At 37.4% G+C, this 18219-nt stretch overlaps 3 protein-coding genes across 5 annotated transcripts; 1 reads left to right on the forward strand and 2 right to left on the reverse strand.

The window, feature by feature from the left end:
* Window positions 1-505: 505 nt before the first annotated feature.
* Window positions 506-5866, forward strand: LOC114246875 (uncharacterized). Its single transcript, XM_028179600.2, has 2 exons — window positions 506-810; window positions 2696-5866. The coding sequence occupies exons 1-2, from the start codon at window positions 511-513 to the stop codon at window positions 2780-2782; spliced, it is 387 nt and encodes a 128-aa protein (XP_028035401.2). The 5' UTR covers window positions 506-510; the 3' UTR covers window positions 2783-5866.
* Window positions 3000-8854, reverse strand: LOC114246873 (RNA-binding protein 5). Of its 3 annotated transcripts, none has more exons than XR_003624851.2 (4): window positions 8672-8854; window positions 6479-8563; window positions 4470-4520; window positions 3000-4122 (listed from the first exon to the last, which is right to left on the reverse strand). XR_003624851.2 is itself a non-coding variant. In XM_028179598.2 (3 exons), exon 2 carries the CDS (start codon window positions 8555-8557, stop codon window positions 6479-6481), a length of 2079 nt encoding a protein of 692 aa, XP_028035399.2. In that variant the 5' UTR covers window positions 8558-8563; window positions 8672-8853; the 3' UTR covers window positions 3000-4520. The 3 variants fall into 3 exon arrangements, 1 of the variants encoding a protein (XP_028035399.2); XR_016325557.1 differs by having other exon boundaries at window positions 8678-8853; XM_028179598.2 differs by having other exon boundaries at window positions 3000-4520; window positions 8672-8853.
* Window positions 8855-10599: 1745 nt separating this feature from the next.
* Window positions 10600-16698, reverse strand: LOC114246860 (uncharacterized). The gene is made up of 7 exons (XM_028179578.2): window positions 16504-16698; window positions 16345-16429; window positions 15093-15253; window positions 14243-14389; window positions 13548-13688; window positions 12941-13042; window positions 10600-11978 (listed from the first exon to the last, which is right to left on the reverse strand). Exons 2-7 carry the CDS (start codon window positions 16349-16351, stop codon window positions 11841-11843), a joined length of 696 nt encoding a protein of 231 aa, XP_028035379.1. The 5' UTR covers window positions 16352-16429; window positions 16504-16698; the 3' UTR covers window positions 10600-11840.
* Window positions 16699-18219: the final 1521 nt, after the last annotated feature.

Here is an 18219-nt window from a genome sequence, read left to right on the forward strand (position 1 = left end):
GTAAACATGCATTTTCAAACCACTTCTGTATGTGTTTACTAGTGGTAGGACCTCTTGGGAGTCCGCACGGGTAGGTACCACCACTCCGCCTATTTCCGCCGTGAAGCAGTAATGCGTTTCGGTTCGAAGGGTGGGGTAGCCGTTGTAACTATACTGAGACCTCAGACCTTATATCTCCAGGTGGGTGGCGCGTTTACGTTGTAGATGTCTATGGGCTCCAGTAACCACTTAACATCAGGTGGGCTGTGAGATCGTCCATCCATCCAGGCAATAAAAAAAAAAAAACTACTGCTTGCGAGTGAGCGATTGTCATATAACTTTAACAGGATTGAGCGATGTCTTTCATTCTTGTTCACTAAGATGCATTCAAAATTTACAAGCCAATAGGTAAGTATTCTACAGAAAACAGTAAGCGTTTTGTTTTCCCGCGCAAATACAACATTAGCTGGAATTAATAATTTTATTATTCTCGTTATGAGAAAGCAATCGCTCGTACATAGTGTATAATCTATGGAGGTTGAACACAACACTCCAAGTCCGCGCCTCGCAAACATGTCTCGACCGATTTTATCTACACATGTTCTGGATACCAGTACCGGGAAACCGGCTAATGGTTTAATTGTAGAATTATTTAAAAAACGTGACGACTCTTCTTGGACTTTGTGGCACAATACAGTGACATCTAGCGACGGCAGAATACAATTCCCGTTTTCAAAAGACTCAATGGCCGTCGGAATTTACAAATTGAGGTTTAATGTCCGAGATTATTATAATAATTTCAATAAGGAAACCCTTTACCCTATTGTTGAGGTATGTAAAAAATATATTATTTATTCTAACTTACAAAGATTAAGTTTCTAATTTATGGGAAACTAAAGAGCGACCATGATGTTCTTGAAAGTTACAAGTTTTAAGATTCTTGTACTAGTCTTGTAATCGACGTGGCCTTACGATGTGGTGGATCTCTAGTAACTACGTCGCGCGTCTCTCTTTATCTTGTTTAATAAATTAATAAATGCGACTGTGACCCCTTTAGTCGTATTCATCCCAATAACTTCAATCCACCTATGTAGGTAGGTGTGTAATTCATGATAAATAAAGCTATTAACAAGACAGACTGAAAGGTAGGCAAGCCACTAAATATAGTGTTTACACGACGTACGAGAAACATCTATAAGTAGGTACTACCACTAGGCCTAAGCATTAGGCTGGGTCATGCACGAGCTTGTAAGAATTAATAGAAATAATTTCGAAATTAATTAACACCAGTATCACAAAGTCAACCGTGTGAATGAACTAATATCTCGATTTATCAGCAAGTCAATACCGACGACTATACAGCGTGACCTTTGTGGGTTACAGATAGTGTTGTGGTTCGGCTGACGTTGACAGCGACTGAAAACATTTTGGGAAGCGGCAGTCTTTTATTGCCACTTTAGGTAGTAGGTCCATCTGACGATAAGTAATCACTGTTGCTCACAGATATCACCATTACCAAGGACTCAGCGGCCATTACCTAATCTTTATTTAAGGCAGCAGCTCGGTTTTTGCCGCTAACATGTTCATGCCTAAGGACCATAACAACTTACCAGATGAATGACATGCCTGATGGTTCGAATTGTCAAAATTCCATACTCAAGCATCGTTTGGATCAAGTTTTGGTTACGTTAATGGATAGAATAGTTGAAATTCTGTCTCTTTTTACCACTGACGTCAAGTAGGTACCTACCTACACGTAATGCAGTCATTCCTAGTACCCGGGACGGACGCACCTATCTCAGTCACTCACGTCACAAGGAGCGACTCGGATGTGGCCTGTTATTACCAATGTCCATGAGCAACTATGAGCACTTTCCACAAAGTGGGCCATGTACTAGGCTGCTTCTGAAGGCAATAAAAACATGTATTCGTTGGCAGTGAAATCGCCCATTCGTAATCCATACTTAATATTAAAAATGCGAAAGTGAGTTTGCTTGTTCGTTGTCGCCATTAACTAACCAACCGATCATACAAGTCATCAGGAATACAGAAAGATACAACAGGCATCTTTCTTCTAGATAAGTATTCCCAAGGGGAGGATACACGATAAGTGAAATGAAAGTTAACGAAATACGCTTCGTTTTTCTTTTGTTTCCTACGCTGATAGCCTTGAACCTATATCAGCGTTACCCTGCCTATAGGTGCTTTCGGGGCTCAACCCGGAGTGTTGCTAACACTGGCCCTAGCAAGAGGAGTGCTTCGCTGAATCAACCCAACTTTTTTCTTTTTTTTTTATTACCTTTGTAGGCAGACGAGCACACGGCCCACCTGATGATCCGTGGTTACCGTCGCTCATGGACTTCAGCAATGCCAGGGGCAGAGCCAAACCGCTGCCTACTGCTTAATACTCTCCACAAGCCTCGTTTGAAGAAGGACATGTCATAGTGCTCAGGAAACACCGTGGAGGGGAGCTCATTCCATAGCCGGATGGTACGTGGCAAAAAAGACCTCTGGAAACGCAGTGGATGACCGCAGAGGCTCCAGGTAGTATGGATGAACTCTACTCCGGTGGCGGGCGGTGGATAGTAAAAACGAGGTGACGGTATCATCTCGAACAATTCCTCAGAGCACTCTGATGATGAACTGATTTGTTTCGTTAACGTCTGTCCGGTCGACGTTTAGATGCCTACGTAATTAATTATCTTGACGTTTTCAGATCGTGTTTAACACAAAAGAGGACGAACATTACCACATACCGTTGTTGCTCAGCCCTTACGGATACTCTACCTACAGGGGAAGCTAACTAAAATCCTAAAATTTACAGAACTCTAACTATACGTAAAGCTATGTGTATGTAATAATAAACAATTTTTGGCTAATTTTTGGAGATCATTTAATAATCTACCGCGCGAGTCCTTAAATGACCACAGAGTTCATTAAAACTCAAATGTATATTTGTTTTTTATTCATAAACGTAAGTAAGGTTAAAATAAGGTAAAATAATTATAAATAGTCCGTTATGTATAGAAATATTTATTTTAAAATATTAAAGACCACGTCATATTTTTATCGTACATTATTTATGCGTATGGTGTTGCGATTCAATAAATTTTAAATGCACAATACTTTTAACACACGCCTTACATTCATCGAATCTCGAAAATTTGTTCAACACTAACTGCTATAAATACCTAAGTAATAATGATAATAATAAGTGCTTAATACACGTAATAATAATAATAAGACTGAATGAAAAATTTAAAAATCCCATTTACCCAATACTACACCTATGCGAGTGAAATTAAAATGTACCTAACTATATACACGTATATGTTAATTGCTGTTTTTATTCTTTTATTAAAATAAATCATTCTTTTATTATCGAATAGAATCCATCAACAGACGTCGTTGTGATGTTTTACTAGGACGGCAAATTCAATCGACTAGTATGCACTTATTGAGTACAAATTATAAGTTACGGGAAAATGCTACCGTACAGCTGACAAGGGCGCATTTCGGCGCTTCTATAAAGTTTAGGATTTCATGTATATACATTTATTTTAACAACAATTATGCAACTTGATTACCTACCTTTTAATACTAATCTCTGTAAATTATTTATGTCTTTATTGTAATAATCATCATTAAATTTAGCTTAAATGAACACCTATGTTTAGGCTTAATTTAATCTTGTACAAGAACTCATCTTCGACAGGCTTTCATTAGCTAGACCGTATCGACCTAGCCAACGTAATGTTCACAAAATCAACGCAGATTAACTTAAATATTGACATTCATCAATGAAAATACATTAGTTTCATTACTTTAGCGTAATATCTTGCCCCGAAAAACACTACAATTAAAATATTACTTTAATTTTTGGGCTTACTATTAGAGCGTGTTTTTATAATATAACCTACCTATATTTATCTTTATTTACAATCAAACGCAATCTCAAAATTCCTTACTACATCATTATTTTATATATATACATTAAAGTTAAACTATACACGAAACGCTACGGAAGAAAGCTAAATATTTTTAAAATGGCGTTTGATCAATTCATTTCCGATCCAACGAGTATAAAATGAAGTACTTTTTAATATTTTGTTTGGCACGTGGTTCCAGCTTCGCGCGTAGACTCTGCAATGTAAATTGTCAAAAATGTCAGTGTTATCTCTTGGTTCACAACACCTTGCACAAACTAGTCACAATTCTTCACGCTTTTTGTCTTCTGTTTCCATTGTGTCTTAAACATTCGGAGATCGGAAAGGATGTTGACAATTTCTCATAAAAAAAAATTTAATCTAGGAACGTTTGTACTATTTCCCCGAGTCACAAAGAAGATGTAAAAATAAATAAGTTGTTACCGAAAGTGTCAACATCAAATTTTGCTGTAAAAATTCACGATAAAAAGGCAATCACGACGTTTCCCACATAGAAATTATTCACCTGTATGAAAAAGGTCACTTATAATATTAATTACTCACCGATTGTCGAATACGCGTGTGACGGGAGCGTTGTAGAATCCCAGGTCGAATCTATTGTAGCGAAACCAGAATCAAAACATTAGATTATGATAAATTTGCATTTGCCGTAAACCATTTCCCCGCGTTTGTTTTTGATAATTACAATTCATTTATTTAAAATTTTCAGTTATTATTTTTTCACTCAGCACGTCCAACTTCTTGTTTTCATAAATGTCTCAACATAAATGTCAAAAAAGCAAACATTCCTTGATATTATGTTCCAACTAATTTTCGCAGTTCCGCATCAGTTTGTATAAATAACATTATGAATATTTTATAAGAAAGTTCACCTTACACTTGTTTTCTCTTGGATGTAAAAAACAATAATATACCTACCACAAAAGCCCTGTCATCAGATAAATAAAGGTTTCATTGGGGGATATTATTGGCGTTACCCTAATAGCAGGTAAACAAACCAACAGCAAATAATTATGACAGATTCTACAACCAAACTTATTATTTTGCACAAAAAAAAAATCTCCATGAACAGAGACGCTTACGTTGTCAACAGGCTTATAGAAGTAAAAAAAAGGAAATTTTAGATGATCTAATCAACATATTATTATCATGACAATGTGCTGTTTCATTAATATCTTTTCCTGATTGCCAATAATCAATAACAAATTGTTATAATTAGTAATTCAATTTAGTGTATTTATTTGAAATATTTAACTTTAATATTAATTGATACTTTCCATATACTTGTTAGTTAATTCAAAGATGAATTCCTACACGCTCCTTACACATTAGTAAGTCACAGGTAAATGAATCATAAGTAAGCTACATCTGTGGGTCGTAATGCAACCTTGCACAATTTGGTAATCACAAACTTTAGTGCAGCAAGACTATCTATCAGGCATTACACACTTTACAAAGTAGGATTATAGCAATGCAAAAGAAACTTCAATCCCATATCTCAACGCAGACAATCGAATGCTCAATGCCATATGGTGTCATCATTGTGTAATCTGTGCATTGTATCTCATAAAGAACCCAATACTCCTACAATATCATTAAGAATGTCAATATTTTATAGTCTTGATTGTTAAGTTGCAATTCAACTCAAAATCCGGTAAAAAGCATTTTTATGTATGATATTATAGTGAACAACGATTAGCAGATGTAAGAGATAATGATATTTCTGCAGTTACCAGCATTATGATCATGGGTGGAGTACTTGCAATATTGTTGAAATATAGGGAACTTATTCAAAGTGTGAACATGATATATAATAGTGTTTATGATGTTTGTAATCTATTTTACTAATAATTAATATTACCTTTGTAAAAAAATTATAATCCAAATTGTCCATACCTTATGTTAAGTCATTATAAATTAAATAAAGCATACTAATGGGATGATCTAAACTTAATAAAGCCAAAGCGATCCGAAGGGTAAGATGCCCAGTGCATTAGTGTATAGTGATGCACCGGTGTTTGAATCCCACAGGTGGGTACAAATTTTTCTGATGAAATACGTACTTAACAAATGTTCACGATTGACTTCCACAATGAAGGAATAACAATGTAATAAAGTCTAATCCGCAAAATTATAATTTGCTTAATTACTGGTGGTAAGACCTCTTGTGAGTCTGCACAGGTAGGTACCACCACCCTGCCCTTTCTGCCGTGAAGCAGTAATGAGTCTTGGTTTGAAGGGTGGGGCAGCCATTGCAATTATACTGAAACCTCAGAATTCATATCTCAAGGTTTGGCATTTACGTTGTTGATGTCTATGGGCTACAGTGACCACTTAACACCAGGTGAGCTGTGGGATCGTCCACTCATCAAAGCAATAAAAAATAAAATTAATGTAAATTAATTCTAACCAGTAACATTTTCAACAGGAAGATTAGTTTTCTAATTATTTAAAAAAACTGGTTAATTTTGAGGATGACAACGACTAACCTGCAGCTCCTTCCTGAACTGAAAAGAAACATTAATTTTTAAGACAAAATGAAAAATACCCACCTATTTCCCTTCTTCTTGTCCAACAACTTCCTTATATCTTGCTATCATAAGTTTCTTAACTGTATCGCGATATGTTTCACCAGGTGTGGGAGTGTATATACCTCTTTTCTGCCCCAGACCAGCTAAACTTGGCCTCTGTTCTGCTTCTATGGGAGCTATTCGTCCCTGCTCAGTCTTACCTAAACCTCGACCTTCCGACCAGCCCATTTTTTGCAGCATTTTACCTCCTATTGTATCTACTACATTTGGAGGTGGGTGCGGGTTAATGGGTGGACCTATTGGTTCAGAAGGCTCATAACGTTTTCTTATCATTGGAGGCTCATCTTCACCAAATTTCATACGTCGCTCAGCTGCCCTGTCTCTATAACCATTCATCTGTGGAATCAAGTCATTCTTCTTCCTAAATTCAACTAGATTTTGTTTGTGCAAGTCTGACATAACTTTATGCTTATTCAACACTTCTACAGAAGGGAATTTCCTTTTGCATAACAAGCAGGTTAATTTGTCCCAGTCAATAATGTCATCATCATTATCAAATACTGGTTCTGAGATCTTTTTGACCAAGAATTCATCTGTGTTGGGAGGTGGGGATATTTCTCTTACATGAGTTAATGATGGTCCAGCTCCTAGTACTGAAAAACCAATGTCTGCTGAGCCTTTGCTAGCACTTGTGTCAGTTGGTTGTTCCATAACAAAGTTACTCCGAGCATTCTCTTTCTTTTGATTTAGAGTCCGTGCCCATCTTTCCATATCTTTAGCTATCTTTTTAGCTACTTTAACTTTGTCTTCTTTATCTCTCCTTTTCTTTTCATCAGGCTCCTTGGCCTCTCTTTGTTTGTTTTGTTCAGCATTCTGAGCCTGTGTTGCAGCAACATAAGTGTTTGTTTTACCATCCCAATACATATATTGACTGATTTGACTATTATAAAAATATTGTGTCTTCCCATCATAGTATAAACAAGTTGACGGGTCATAATAATAACCAGATGACTCATCATACATGAATGTTCTCACATCTGGGGCAGGATAAACTGTCTTCCCATCACCTATGGGTACATTTGTTTTTGTAGTTTGGGTAGTACCAGTGAAAGGTACAGCACCAACTGGCGTCCATGATAGCTGTCTAGCCTGGGCTGCCGATATAGCAGACTGAGCTACTGCAGCTGCTGCATTGACTCTATCAGCCTCAGACATTGCTTGAGTTGTTGCACCACTGTACGAAGACATTTGAGAGTAGTATGACGTATAGTCAACTTGTGTTGGTTTAACAATTTTTTTAGGTTCATTGTAAAAGCTTATAAGCACTTCTCGACCGTCAATCCTTAATGGTGGTTGGAGATTCACCAACTCTGTATGTGCTGTTGTAGAATCTGCTATGGAGTTGAAATTGATGTAGGCGAGACACTTTGATGCACCTGTTAAAGTTTCTCTACCAATTGAAATACCTACAATTAACTCTAGAACTTCTTTACTGCAACGTAGTTTGAGCTCTTCCAATATATTTTCTTCAGTAGTCAAAGCATCTAGCCTCCTAAAGAGTAACCTCTTTGTGATGCCAGGTGTTTCGACTACACCGTTACGATCCCCATCACCTCCATAAACTACACCCTCCGATCTTTTCCCATTACAAGTTCTACGGTAACAGACCTGACGTCTTTTAAAGTTGTATAGACCACACTTGCAGATCCAATCACCCGGTGATGCGTTGTTCTGCACCTCATCCTGGTGCTTGTCCTTTTCTATTTCCATATCAGACCTGTCCCTGTCACGACTATCGGATCTACTACTAGACCGTGAGCTTTTTTTGTCATCGCTGATAACGGGCGGCGAGGGGGGCGCGGGGGCTTCCTCGTACCGTTTTCTGTCGCGTTCTCGGTCACGGTCGCGATCCCGATCGTGGCGGTCACGCCGAAAGTCGCGCTCGTGACGAGGCCGTCTATCATGCGAGTGTCGGTGTCGGGATGGCGACCTGCACTCAGGGCTGACGTTCCTAGGCTCCCATACAGGCGACCGATCGCGGAGTTCCCATTTGTTGGTGTCCCACCTCGAGCAGCGCTCCTCTCGACTTCGCCAAGACATCGTAGCCTGCGAACACCCCGCACGATCAGATACTTATACTCACTGATGATTCCTGTCTCCGCCATGGTTGCTGCGCAATGCGTGGCTTTCTTTTTCAATGTAGCTTTTACTCACGTTTACCTGCTGTAACGTAATTACGAGTAACTTCCCTAGTATCTTAACACTTTAGGCCGGATGTTAAATTCTTTACTTTATTATAGTGCACTACACTTGAAAATTCTGTGATCGTAATTAGATTATTTCCTTTCATAAATCATTACAAAAGACTGACGCCATATTTTTACTCGATATTTTTCATTTTTTTTTAAAGGGATTTTATGACCTGGTAACAAATACCTTTAGGTCAAGTCTTAGTTTAATTTTAATGTTAAGTAACTTTTTTAAATGAAAATGATATTATGAAATGAAATGAAGTTGATTATTATGAAACATGGCATGAAGTGAAATGAAAACGAAATGAAATGATATGAGATGAGATGATATGGGATGAAGCATAATCTCAGTAAAATGGTGGTCATGGTGGTGTAACTATACTGAGACCTTAGAACTTATATCTCAAGGTGGGTGGCGCATTTACGTTGTAGATGTCTATGGGCTCCAGTAACCACTTAACACCAGGTGGGCTGTGAGCTCGTCCAACCATCAAAGCAATAAAATAAAAAAAATAAAAAAAAATACTGAGACTTTTTCAGTGGACTTTTTGGAAGATCCCGAGAAGTTACGTTCAGTGGCTTTGTTTCATTTTCCCACATTTATGCACTTTCACAGATACTAAACCGTTAAGAAACCACCGTTATTACACATTTAAACCTGAAGAAACTGACTGACTAACTTCAAAGTAGTATTAAATGATTTATGCCGTAAGGTACATTAACTCTACTTGTCTAAGATGTAATGCTTCTTCTTCTTCTTAGTTGAATACTTCATTGCTGAAAGTAATGTAATGCTACCAATACATAAACTGTACCATTTGATTTTCTAGTACCATACCCTCTCTTTTATTAATGATGTATTTATTTACTCTTTAATTAAAACTACATAAAGACTTTGTTCTCGTATTTTTTCTTGAATTTTTTCGCGGTTTCGTTACATTACATTAGTTTTCGCAGTCATTTATTTATTTATTTATTTAATGGATCACCAACAAAATATGAAACACTGGCTTAAACATAGGGTACAAAAATATCAAAACATGACATGTGCTCACTTAATTATAGGTAATCACAGCTAACATCTAGTTCTAGTACCAAATGATTATCATCATCATCATCATCATCATTTCAGCCTATCGCCGTCCACTGCTGAACATAGGCCTCTCCAATAGATTTCCAGTGTGACCGGTCCATTGCCACCTGCATCCAACAATCATCCAAATGATTATAAAATTAATTAATTCTGAAAGAAAAAACAAAAAAATCCGCGGCCGCGGTCCGAACCTCTTACGAGGTTCCCGCGTCTAGGGGGCGCACGGGGTATGTGGGACTGGTCCGCGACTGTGAGACCGTCGGCCCAAGGATGTTTTCAGGACCCTACCGAATAAACGACTCCCCTGTACTCTTCTCCCAAGCATCCGATCCTCTCCGAGGTTAGAACCCGGATAAGGCAATGGGGTTACTGCGGTCAACACTTTTTTTTATTGCTTAGATGGTGGTTGAGCTCACAGCCCACCTGGTGTTAAGTGGTAACTGGAGCCCATAGACATCTACAACGTAAATGCGCCACCCACCTTGAGATATAAGTTCTAAAGTCTCAGTACAACGGCTGCCCCGCCCTTCAAGCCGAAACGAATTACTGCTTCACGGCATAAACAGGCAGGGTGGTGGTACCTACCCGTGCGGACTCACAAGAGGTCCTACCACCAGTAAAAAACACTATGAGCAGACGGCGCAGCTCACCGCCGGATCTTCCCAGTAGGTCGCGATTCCGATCTGCTAGGGTTAGTGTTATCAAATCCTCTTAGGTTAAGCCACCAGCGCTTAGCTGGAATAGTCTCATAGGCTACCGGGGACCAGGTAGGGGAAAAAAAGTGGAAATGAAACTCATTTGCGGTACTTAATCCTTTATTGGTATATTGTAACATCGACCTAACACTAGACGGTGCACAAAAGCTTTAAATTCATTAAAACGATTTAAAAAATGAGTCGATTATGATTAATTTCATTGACGACGTATTCATCGCTCTCCCGTACTAATGAGAACAATGCAAGTAATATGATTTTGCATTTATTTTGCAAACATAAGTATCAGCCCTGCCACAATCTGCGCTATATTGTTAGATTATAGTACGAATGTAAAATATATTATTCAAATATAATTACAAATTTATCGGGACTAGTGATTATATGTTTACAAATAATAGCACATCATCACACATCAAAGCAAAATTGATTCTTCAAAATCATAATTTTACATCAATTTCCTTAAATAATATAGATTTTTGCCGCTGAAACTAATGATCCACATAAAATATTGTACCTAATGCACATTATATTAGTATAAGAGATTATAAAAATATTGATTTAAAACTACATTAAGTTGTATTAAACATCTGTGAAGTAAATAATATAGGAAAGATTCACATTTGGATACACACATGTAGCTGCTAAGAGTAAATGGTGTAAGCACCTACGTAGTTGTAATGTGTACACGTGGACGACTGTGGTCGCAAATAGTCCGTGGCGGCTGGACAGCTCCAACGTGCCTAGTTGCAGATGCTAAACAACATCCGCTTCTAAATGGCTATTGTAAGTAGTCACTACAGTACAGAGATTATATACTCATATTAAAAACTATTACGAAGAGTCATGGTTTTTTTTGTTAATATAATAAACGTTGGTTGGGAATGAGTAAACAGTTTTTAAATATTGTGGAATGTGAAACACAGTGAAATGAAAATTTCCATTTAGAGCTTGTATCTAAAAACACAGACTCAAAAGTTTAAGTTCCAGGGCTGCGAGTTATTAACCGCACATGTATCTGTGATAGTGAAGTTGAAGGTCCCTAGAGTATTGTAGTAGGCGGAATTTTTTTACTGGATGTTTTACTCAAAGTATCCTTCAAAAACTTATAACGTTTTTTTTTACAAACATATTATAAGAATGTAAGATCGTAAGATGTCATTTTCGCAAAAGAGAAAATCAATTAAATCAATTTGTACATATGCGAAATACTTGACAACAATTTTTGAAATTTCATTAATCGAAAACATATTATCGATTTTGATACACAACATCGCCACACTATGAAATATGAAACGGTGGTCAAAGAGTAAACGAATCCAGTTTTAATCTTTTCTGCCCGTGAGCAGGTGTTCTCTGAGAGTACAGATTTCGCGCTCGATGTTCTCGCGCGCGGCCGGCTCGAAGCACGCGAACTCGGGCGAGTGGAACAGCTTCGGGATCTGAGAGAACTGGTTCAGCACCTGCCACAACGCACAACGGGCTCTACAACTATATACATGAGAATTTGGGGAAAGTTAAAGAGTAAGCAAAATTAATTTATGTCTATTATACTCAGTAAATTTATCAAAACTCCACACACAATATCAAAAAAAGGATTGTGTGGTTTTATGAAACCACGGTAACAGTGAAACATTTTTCACATTATAGACATTTAACTCTGACAAATATTTACATTAAACACTGACAAAAACAAACAAAATAGCGTGGAGCACTGGCACAAATGAGTAATAGTCTTGATACACTAGACGGTCAGCTGATGCGAACTATAGGCGCCGCCATATTGGCCTTGGCTGCTCTGACGAGCGCCTTTCACTTTATCCCTACTCCGCGGCCGACCGTCACGCGACATGCGACACACAGACGAAAATGTTTGAGACGATGTAATAAAAGTTTCACTTTAAAAGGTTTGTCGACATCACAGGAGACCGGAGAGCTGGCAGTTACCTTGGACAAAGAATTAGTCTAGCTATTCAAAGGGGAAACGCTGCCAGTATCTTCGGAACCTTGCCTAAACGTACTCCTTTTAATAATATATTTTAGTTATTATATTATTATTTTTTAAGGTTTTTTAATTTTAGATTCATTGTTAGAGTTGTTTATCAATGAAATATAATATATAATGGGCTTATATTACATTTTATGTAATTATAATATGGATTAATGTAAAATGAGATAATATATGTATGGACATTATCACATTGGCCATTCATCAAATAAATAAATACCATAATATTAAATGATCTATCGATATTAAAATTCAAACATTTGTATTTATTTTATTTGTTATACATACATAAAATGATTTTTGTACTTATTTTAAAGCTAGATTTTAGTTTAGTTTATGGCAGAGCGAATCTAATTAGAGCTTTTGCAGGTGCAAGGACGGAAATATATTATAAGGTTTTACAAAAAACTATTTTACCTTAATTCGTAGTTCGACGTAGTTGTCCTGGGTGAGCTTCGAGTACTCCGCCCGCACTAGCTTCGCATGAGCATCGTATTCTTCGCGAGAAGCGGCCAAAATCTGAATGTAATCATCAGTATTTGATTCAACAAAATAGAATATATTACACATTCTAAAAAGTATACTCATAAACAAGGTGAGTAGGTATATAATGTAATATTGTGAACCCTCACAGTTTACGGCTCCATATGAACATCTAACTCCGCTTTCAGTTCAGCAATAAGACCCAACGTTATGATATCTAAGGGTGGCAAATTTGTTCACGACTGTGGGTTGCCAGTACCTCCTACTTTTTTTTTCCTACCTAAGCTGAGAGCCTTGAGAGGCTATATCAACGTAGCCTTAACTAGTAGGTGGGCTCACGGGGCTCAAACCTGATGACGTTGCTAACACGAACCCTAGCAAGAGCGGTGCTTCGCAGAATCTACCACCGGATCGGAAACGCGACCCACTGAGAAGATCCGGCGAGAAACCCAGTGGGCTGTGTCTGAGGGTTCCTCCTACTGTCAGCATTAAAGCGACGTTTGTAAGCGTGGAGTATACGGTGTGGTAATAGTTTAGAGACCGCCAGCTCCAGGTCCCCGTAGAGCAACAGGTCGCGCAGGGGGGCGGGGGGGCCAGACGGGCCGCTTTGCCAGCAGGCGCAGCGCCGCGCCTCGTCGTCCGTCAGCAGCGACACGCAGTACGATGTCAGCTCTTCCTGCACCTGTATTGATACAGAGATATGTGCAGGGAAATTAGTTTAAATTGTGTAAAAAATATTTATTTTCTATAGTAGCATCGGATGACAAAAACTTTAGTAGTAAGCAAGCACGCGGCGTTCGTTTTTTGGGTAAGAGCATTGACTTCGCTAGCCTCAGGTCACCGGTCCGAGGCCCCTTCACCTCTCGTTGAACCCCGCGTACTCCCTCTTACAAATCTTGTTAATTTAAAAACTAAGCTAAAAGTTTTGTTAACTTCTTTTAACGAAACGAATCCACCACACAAACAGACATACGCCAAATATACTAGTCACAGCTCCAAACCCATATTCAACGCGTCGCTAACACTAGTAATAAATATATTTTTTTCAATTTTAATTAGAGTACTTAATAAATAAAAATATTGCCCTTGTAGGCAGACGAGCATTCGGCCCATCTGATAGTGAGTGGTTACCGTCGCCCATGGACTTCAGCAATGCCATCGCCCATGGAGTTCAGCTATGCCTCGCCCATGGACTTTAATTAATTCAATTTTTATTTTAGTGTCCATTGCACTTACAGATACCGGATGCGTTTTCAGGAGCTCGGACATTAATTTAGCGCAGTCTTCGGTGGGTGTGTGTCGCAGTACGATTGCCAGTTTGAAGGCGGCCGGCTGCATGACGTCATCGATGCCCTTTGTGATCAAGTTCTGCCAGACCCCCGCCTGATCAATTATATATTACATATAACAACGCTTATGTGAGTTTCTATGTGAAGACAGCCGGCTTCGTTCTAAATGTCAAGCTGTTTGAAATACTTAAATGTAATAAAAGAATCGTAGTTATGAAAAAAAAATACAATTGAGGTTTAATTTTTAATTTCTTCTTTCCGAAATCAAGATTCATTCAGAGTTCCCGGTGGGAAACTTTACTGGGCATTAAAATCGAGCGATCCCAAATTAATAATTGTAGCTTAAACAAAAACGTCTTCTGGGAAACTTTGTCAATCTGGTAATCTCGATTAGGATATTAGGCCAAAGTATAATAATAATTGTATTCTCATCGTTCCTTGACACATGAGTAAATTTTAAATTTATTGAACGTTTTAAAGTTTGCGAAAATTACGCTGCAAGATTCCGTTACATAGATAGTTAGACACAGAAAACGGAAACGGAAACAAAAGCCTGTTGAAAAACAACGTTTTTCATTAAGGTGCAATAATAGAATTTGTCTTATAACACCAGAACATCAAATTATTTTATTGAATTGACAGTCCCATCTAATGTCTTGTTGAAAATGTATACCTGGCAGCACTGATTTGCTATAATAAATCCTAGATTTCCACCCGCAGCATAATGTTTTGTTTCAAGCATCATGTATATAGACGTGTATATAAATTTCCACAAAATACAAATATGTAACTGTAACCTGATAGGCAACGCAGTTTCTTAGGGAATGCCATATGGAATCCGGTGGTGAAGCTTCTACGATTTTCTTCCATGGGTCGTCCGCTTCAGGTATTCCAAGTGTGGTACATGCCGCGTACCAGATACGCTCCGCCGAGCAACCTTGACGCTCAGGGCATGACACTATAGTCACAGATATTTAACTTTTTATATGTATATACATGTGAAATATTTTTGGAGCTGGCTATTTAATTTTATATCAGATTCATCAATCTTATATCAAGTCAGAGCACAATAATGGTCCGATTGTTCAGCTATTGATCATAAAACATAATATGCGACCTCGCTCCACTATTTGCTACTGCATTCCTTCATCATCGAATGTATATATAACTATTTACAGTACTAAGCTCACAAAACATGCTACGTTCAGTAATATTGACTAAATATAAAGCAAATACGAGGCTGCGTCATCGGCGAACTAGGTATCCTACGTCGAAAAAGAGCGACGACTCTGATTTATAAAATATTTTTTTATTTATTGAATTAAAAATCGGTTAGTCGAATAATAAAATTACAAACGAAACTTTTGTACCCGGTGTGACCTATTTAAAAGTTTTGCGAATTTAAATATCAATTTTATATTATTCATTGCCACAGGTTACTTTTAAGCGGCGATGTATGCAGTGCTACTACATACTACTACTTATTATTAGTTTTCAGTTAAGAGACAGCAATTTAGTACTCTTGCCGTAAATTATTGAATAAGGTGAATAAATTCATTTATTAATCAAACTGAATTTATTTTGTCATGTCTCTTTTTTTCTGCCTTAATTAGTAAACAAATTTACGGTTCACACTAAATATTCTACTTGTTTAAAAAAACGGTCTTTTTGTTTTCTCGTAGGTACCTTTATGAAAAATCCTATGCTAAAGCAGAATGCTTTAATCTAATAATTTCAATGTTTAAGACATTTTAACAAAAGCACTAACAATTCCATTAATAATCTATAAAGCAAGCAATTTTCAGAATAGTATAAATGTTTTCTCTATATTATTAAGAAAATATTATATCATTTAATTTTCATTGTACATACGTATAATTATGTCATGTCTACAAATTGTAACTCTTTGACCAAACATGAAGTAATAATCAATAGTTTTGTTATTGAAACCTGTCACTTTTTTCTTAAAGAAATAGTGTTCTTTTTTGTATATCTATTTGTGTATAAATTAGCCTAATTATATTTTAATAATTGAATATGTTTAATCACCTCCCATACTCGATTCTCCCCACAAATTGAGCGCTTGTTCCAGTTTATACGAGACCTGACCGCTTCCGCCGCGCCGACGTCACAACTGTCAAGTAGCCATATTCAATCAATAATGAATTTTTTTTGGAGACATCACATTTTTGACCACATATTACTTACAATATACAACTGCTGACGGTTCTGTTGGGCGGTTTCGTTGTTTTCTTTTGTTTTAGAGCGTGTCAAACGCACGGGACGCACACGATCGAGTGTCATGGCCGCAGCTTCAGCAAAGGGAAACCCAAACTAGTGATAGTGAATGCGCCGCTGCGCACCAGACTCGATTGTGAGCGCACAACGGTAAATATCGATCCATTCGTATCGATTCAAGAACAGTAAATACAAAGCAGCGCGGCGTTTTGATTTTCCATTGAAAATAAAAACATGCAATTGAAGATTCTATACTTGAACATATTATTTTGAAAACGTGCTGCTTAAATTTTATAACCTTTTATACATCAATTTTATTCTAATCCATTTATTTGCACTTTAAGACTAAATCGATTTTAAATCGGTGTAATTTTATTTATTTGACCTACAATCAATATAATGCAAAGCATTTTCGACTCAGTTTAATCGATAATTTACCAAGAAGAAGTGTGTTTCAACTCTAATCCCAAGGGTCGTGAAATTATTTGAGATATATGTACGCATGCGCAATGTCTCAGAAAGCCTTTTAGGCCTCCTTTAATTATTTATGATAGCAACAGAAAATGTCCCCTATCAAGTTGAAATATAGTTCATAACAGGTTACACATTATCAAAAGAACTTGAAACTAAGAATTTTCAGACGTCTTTACGTTTTTTCAACATTCAACTCTATTGGCCGAGAAGTTACAAAATTAGCAACAGCAAAATATTTATCCTAATATAAAAATAATCTTATTCCTCAGAGTTGAGTATCAATATTGAAATTCCATAGTATTATGAGTCATCGTTTGTCTCTGTGGAAACAGCCGTGAACTTGCAAGCCACTGCGTAGAAAGTAGGTTATCACGTTAATAAACTCACCCTTTTAGAAATTTATCGACTTGCTTACGTCCTATAATGAAACAATGACCTACAAAGAAAAATTCCAACAATGCGCTTCTTTTCGTAAAGTATAAACATGGAGGTAGATGTTTATACATTTGAAATTTAAAACCAAATGCTTCTGTACATAAAAACAATTTGCTATATCCTGTTATCAGGAGATAGAAATAAAATTTTCCAATGTCCAAAAAAAATAATGAACTTGCGGATCGAGACGAAAGGTTTAATTCTAGTGAAAGCAATTTTATGTTACTTCAGATTAGTGAATATAGGTTAACTTGAGATACGTCACGTTGTGAATTTAGGGTTAATATGTAAAGTTTTCCTAAGTTTTGGCAAACATTTTATGACCGGCTGCCTGCCTGACGTCAACCCTCCTTGGGAATACTTTTGTTGATCATATGTGACTCACACATTCCTCTTTCCCTAAAAGGGAATATATATATAATACCTTAATAAGGCCTACCGTCTTGTATGGATCAGCTTGTTGGACCACTAAAGTGGCGGATGAGAGGCGATTGCATGCAGCAGAGATGCGAATGTTGCGATGGATGTGTGGAGTAACGAGAATGTATAGAATACGAAACGAATATGTTAGAGGAAGTCTGAAAGTGGCACCTGTGACAGAGAAGCTGAGGAGTGCGCGTTTGGGATGGTATGGACATGTGATGAGACGAAATGAAAATGAGGTTGGTAAGACAGTGTTAACTATGAATGTGGAAAGATATAGAGGAAGAGGTAGACCTAAGAAGAAATGGATGGATTGTGTGAAAGACGATATGGGTAAGAGGGGAGTGAGCGAGG

The sequence above is a fragment of the Bombyx mandarina genome, chromosome 28 (genome assembly GCF_030267445.1).
Source record: "Bombyx mandarina strain Sakado chromosome 28, ASM3026744v2".
Lineage (NCBI taxonomy): Eukaryota > Metazoa > Arthropoda > Insecta > Lepidoptera > Bombycidae > Bombyx > Bombyx mandarina.

Excerpts from the sequence above, each read along its gene's own strand:
- LOC114246873 (XM_028179598.2), bottom strand. The coding sequence starts at position 8,557 with ATGTCTTGGCGAAGTCGAGAGGAGCGCTGCTCGAGGTGGGACACCAAC.
- LOC114246875 (XM_028179600.2), top strand. The coding sequence starts at position 511 with ATGGAGGTTGAACACAACACTCCAAGTCCGCGCCTCGCAAACATGTCT. Across the intron at positions 811-2,695 it reads CCCTTTACCCTATTGTTGAG|ATCGTGTTTAACACAAAAGA; the intron begins GTATGTAAAAAA and ends TGACGTTTTCAG.
- LOC114246860 (XM_028179578.2), bottom strand. Across the intron at positions 13,043-13,547 it reads ACGGGGACCTGGAGCTGGCG|ATTTTGGCCGCTTCTCGCGA; the intron begins GTCTCTAAACTA and ends GATTACATTCAG. Across the intron at positions 11,979-12,940 it reads ACGTCGAACTACGAATTAAG|GTGCTGAACCAGTTCTCTCA; the intron begins GTAAAATAGTTT and ends GCGTTGTGGCAG.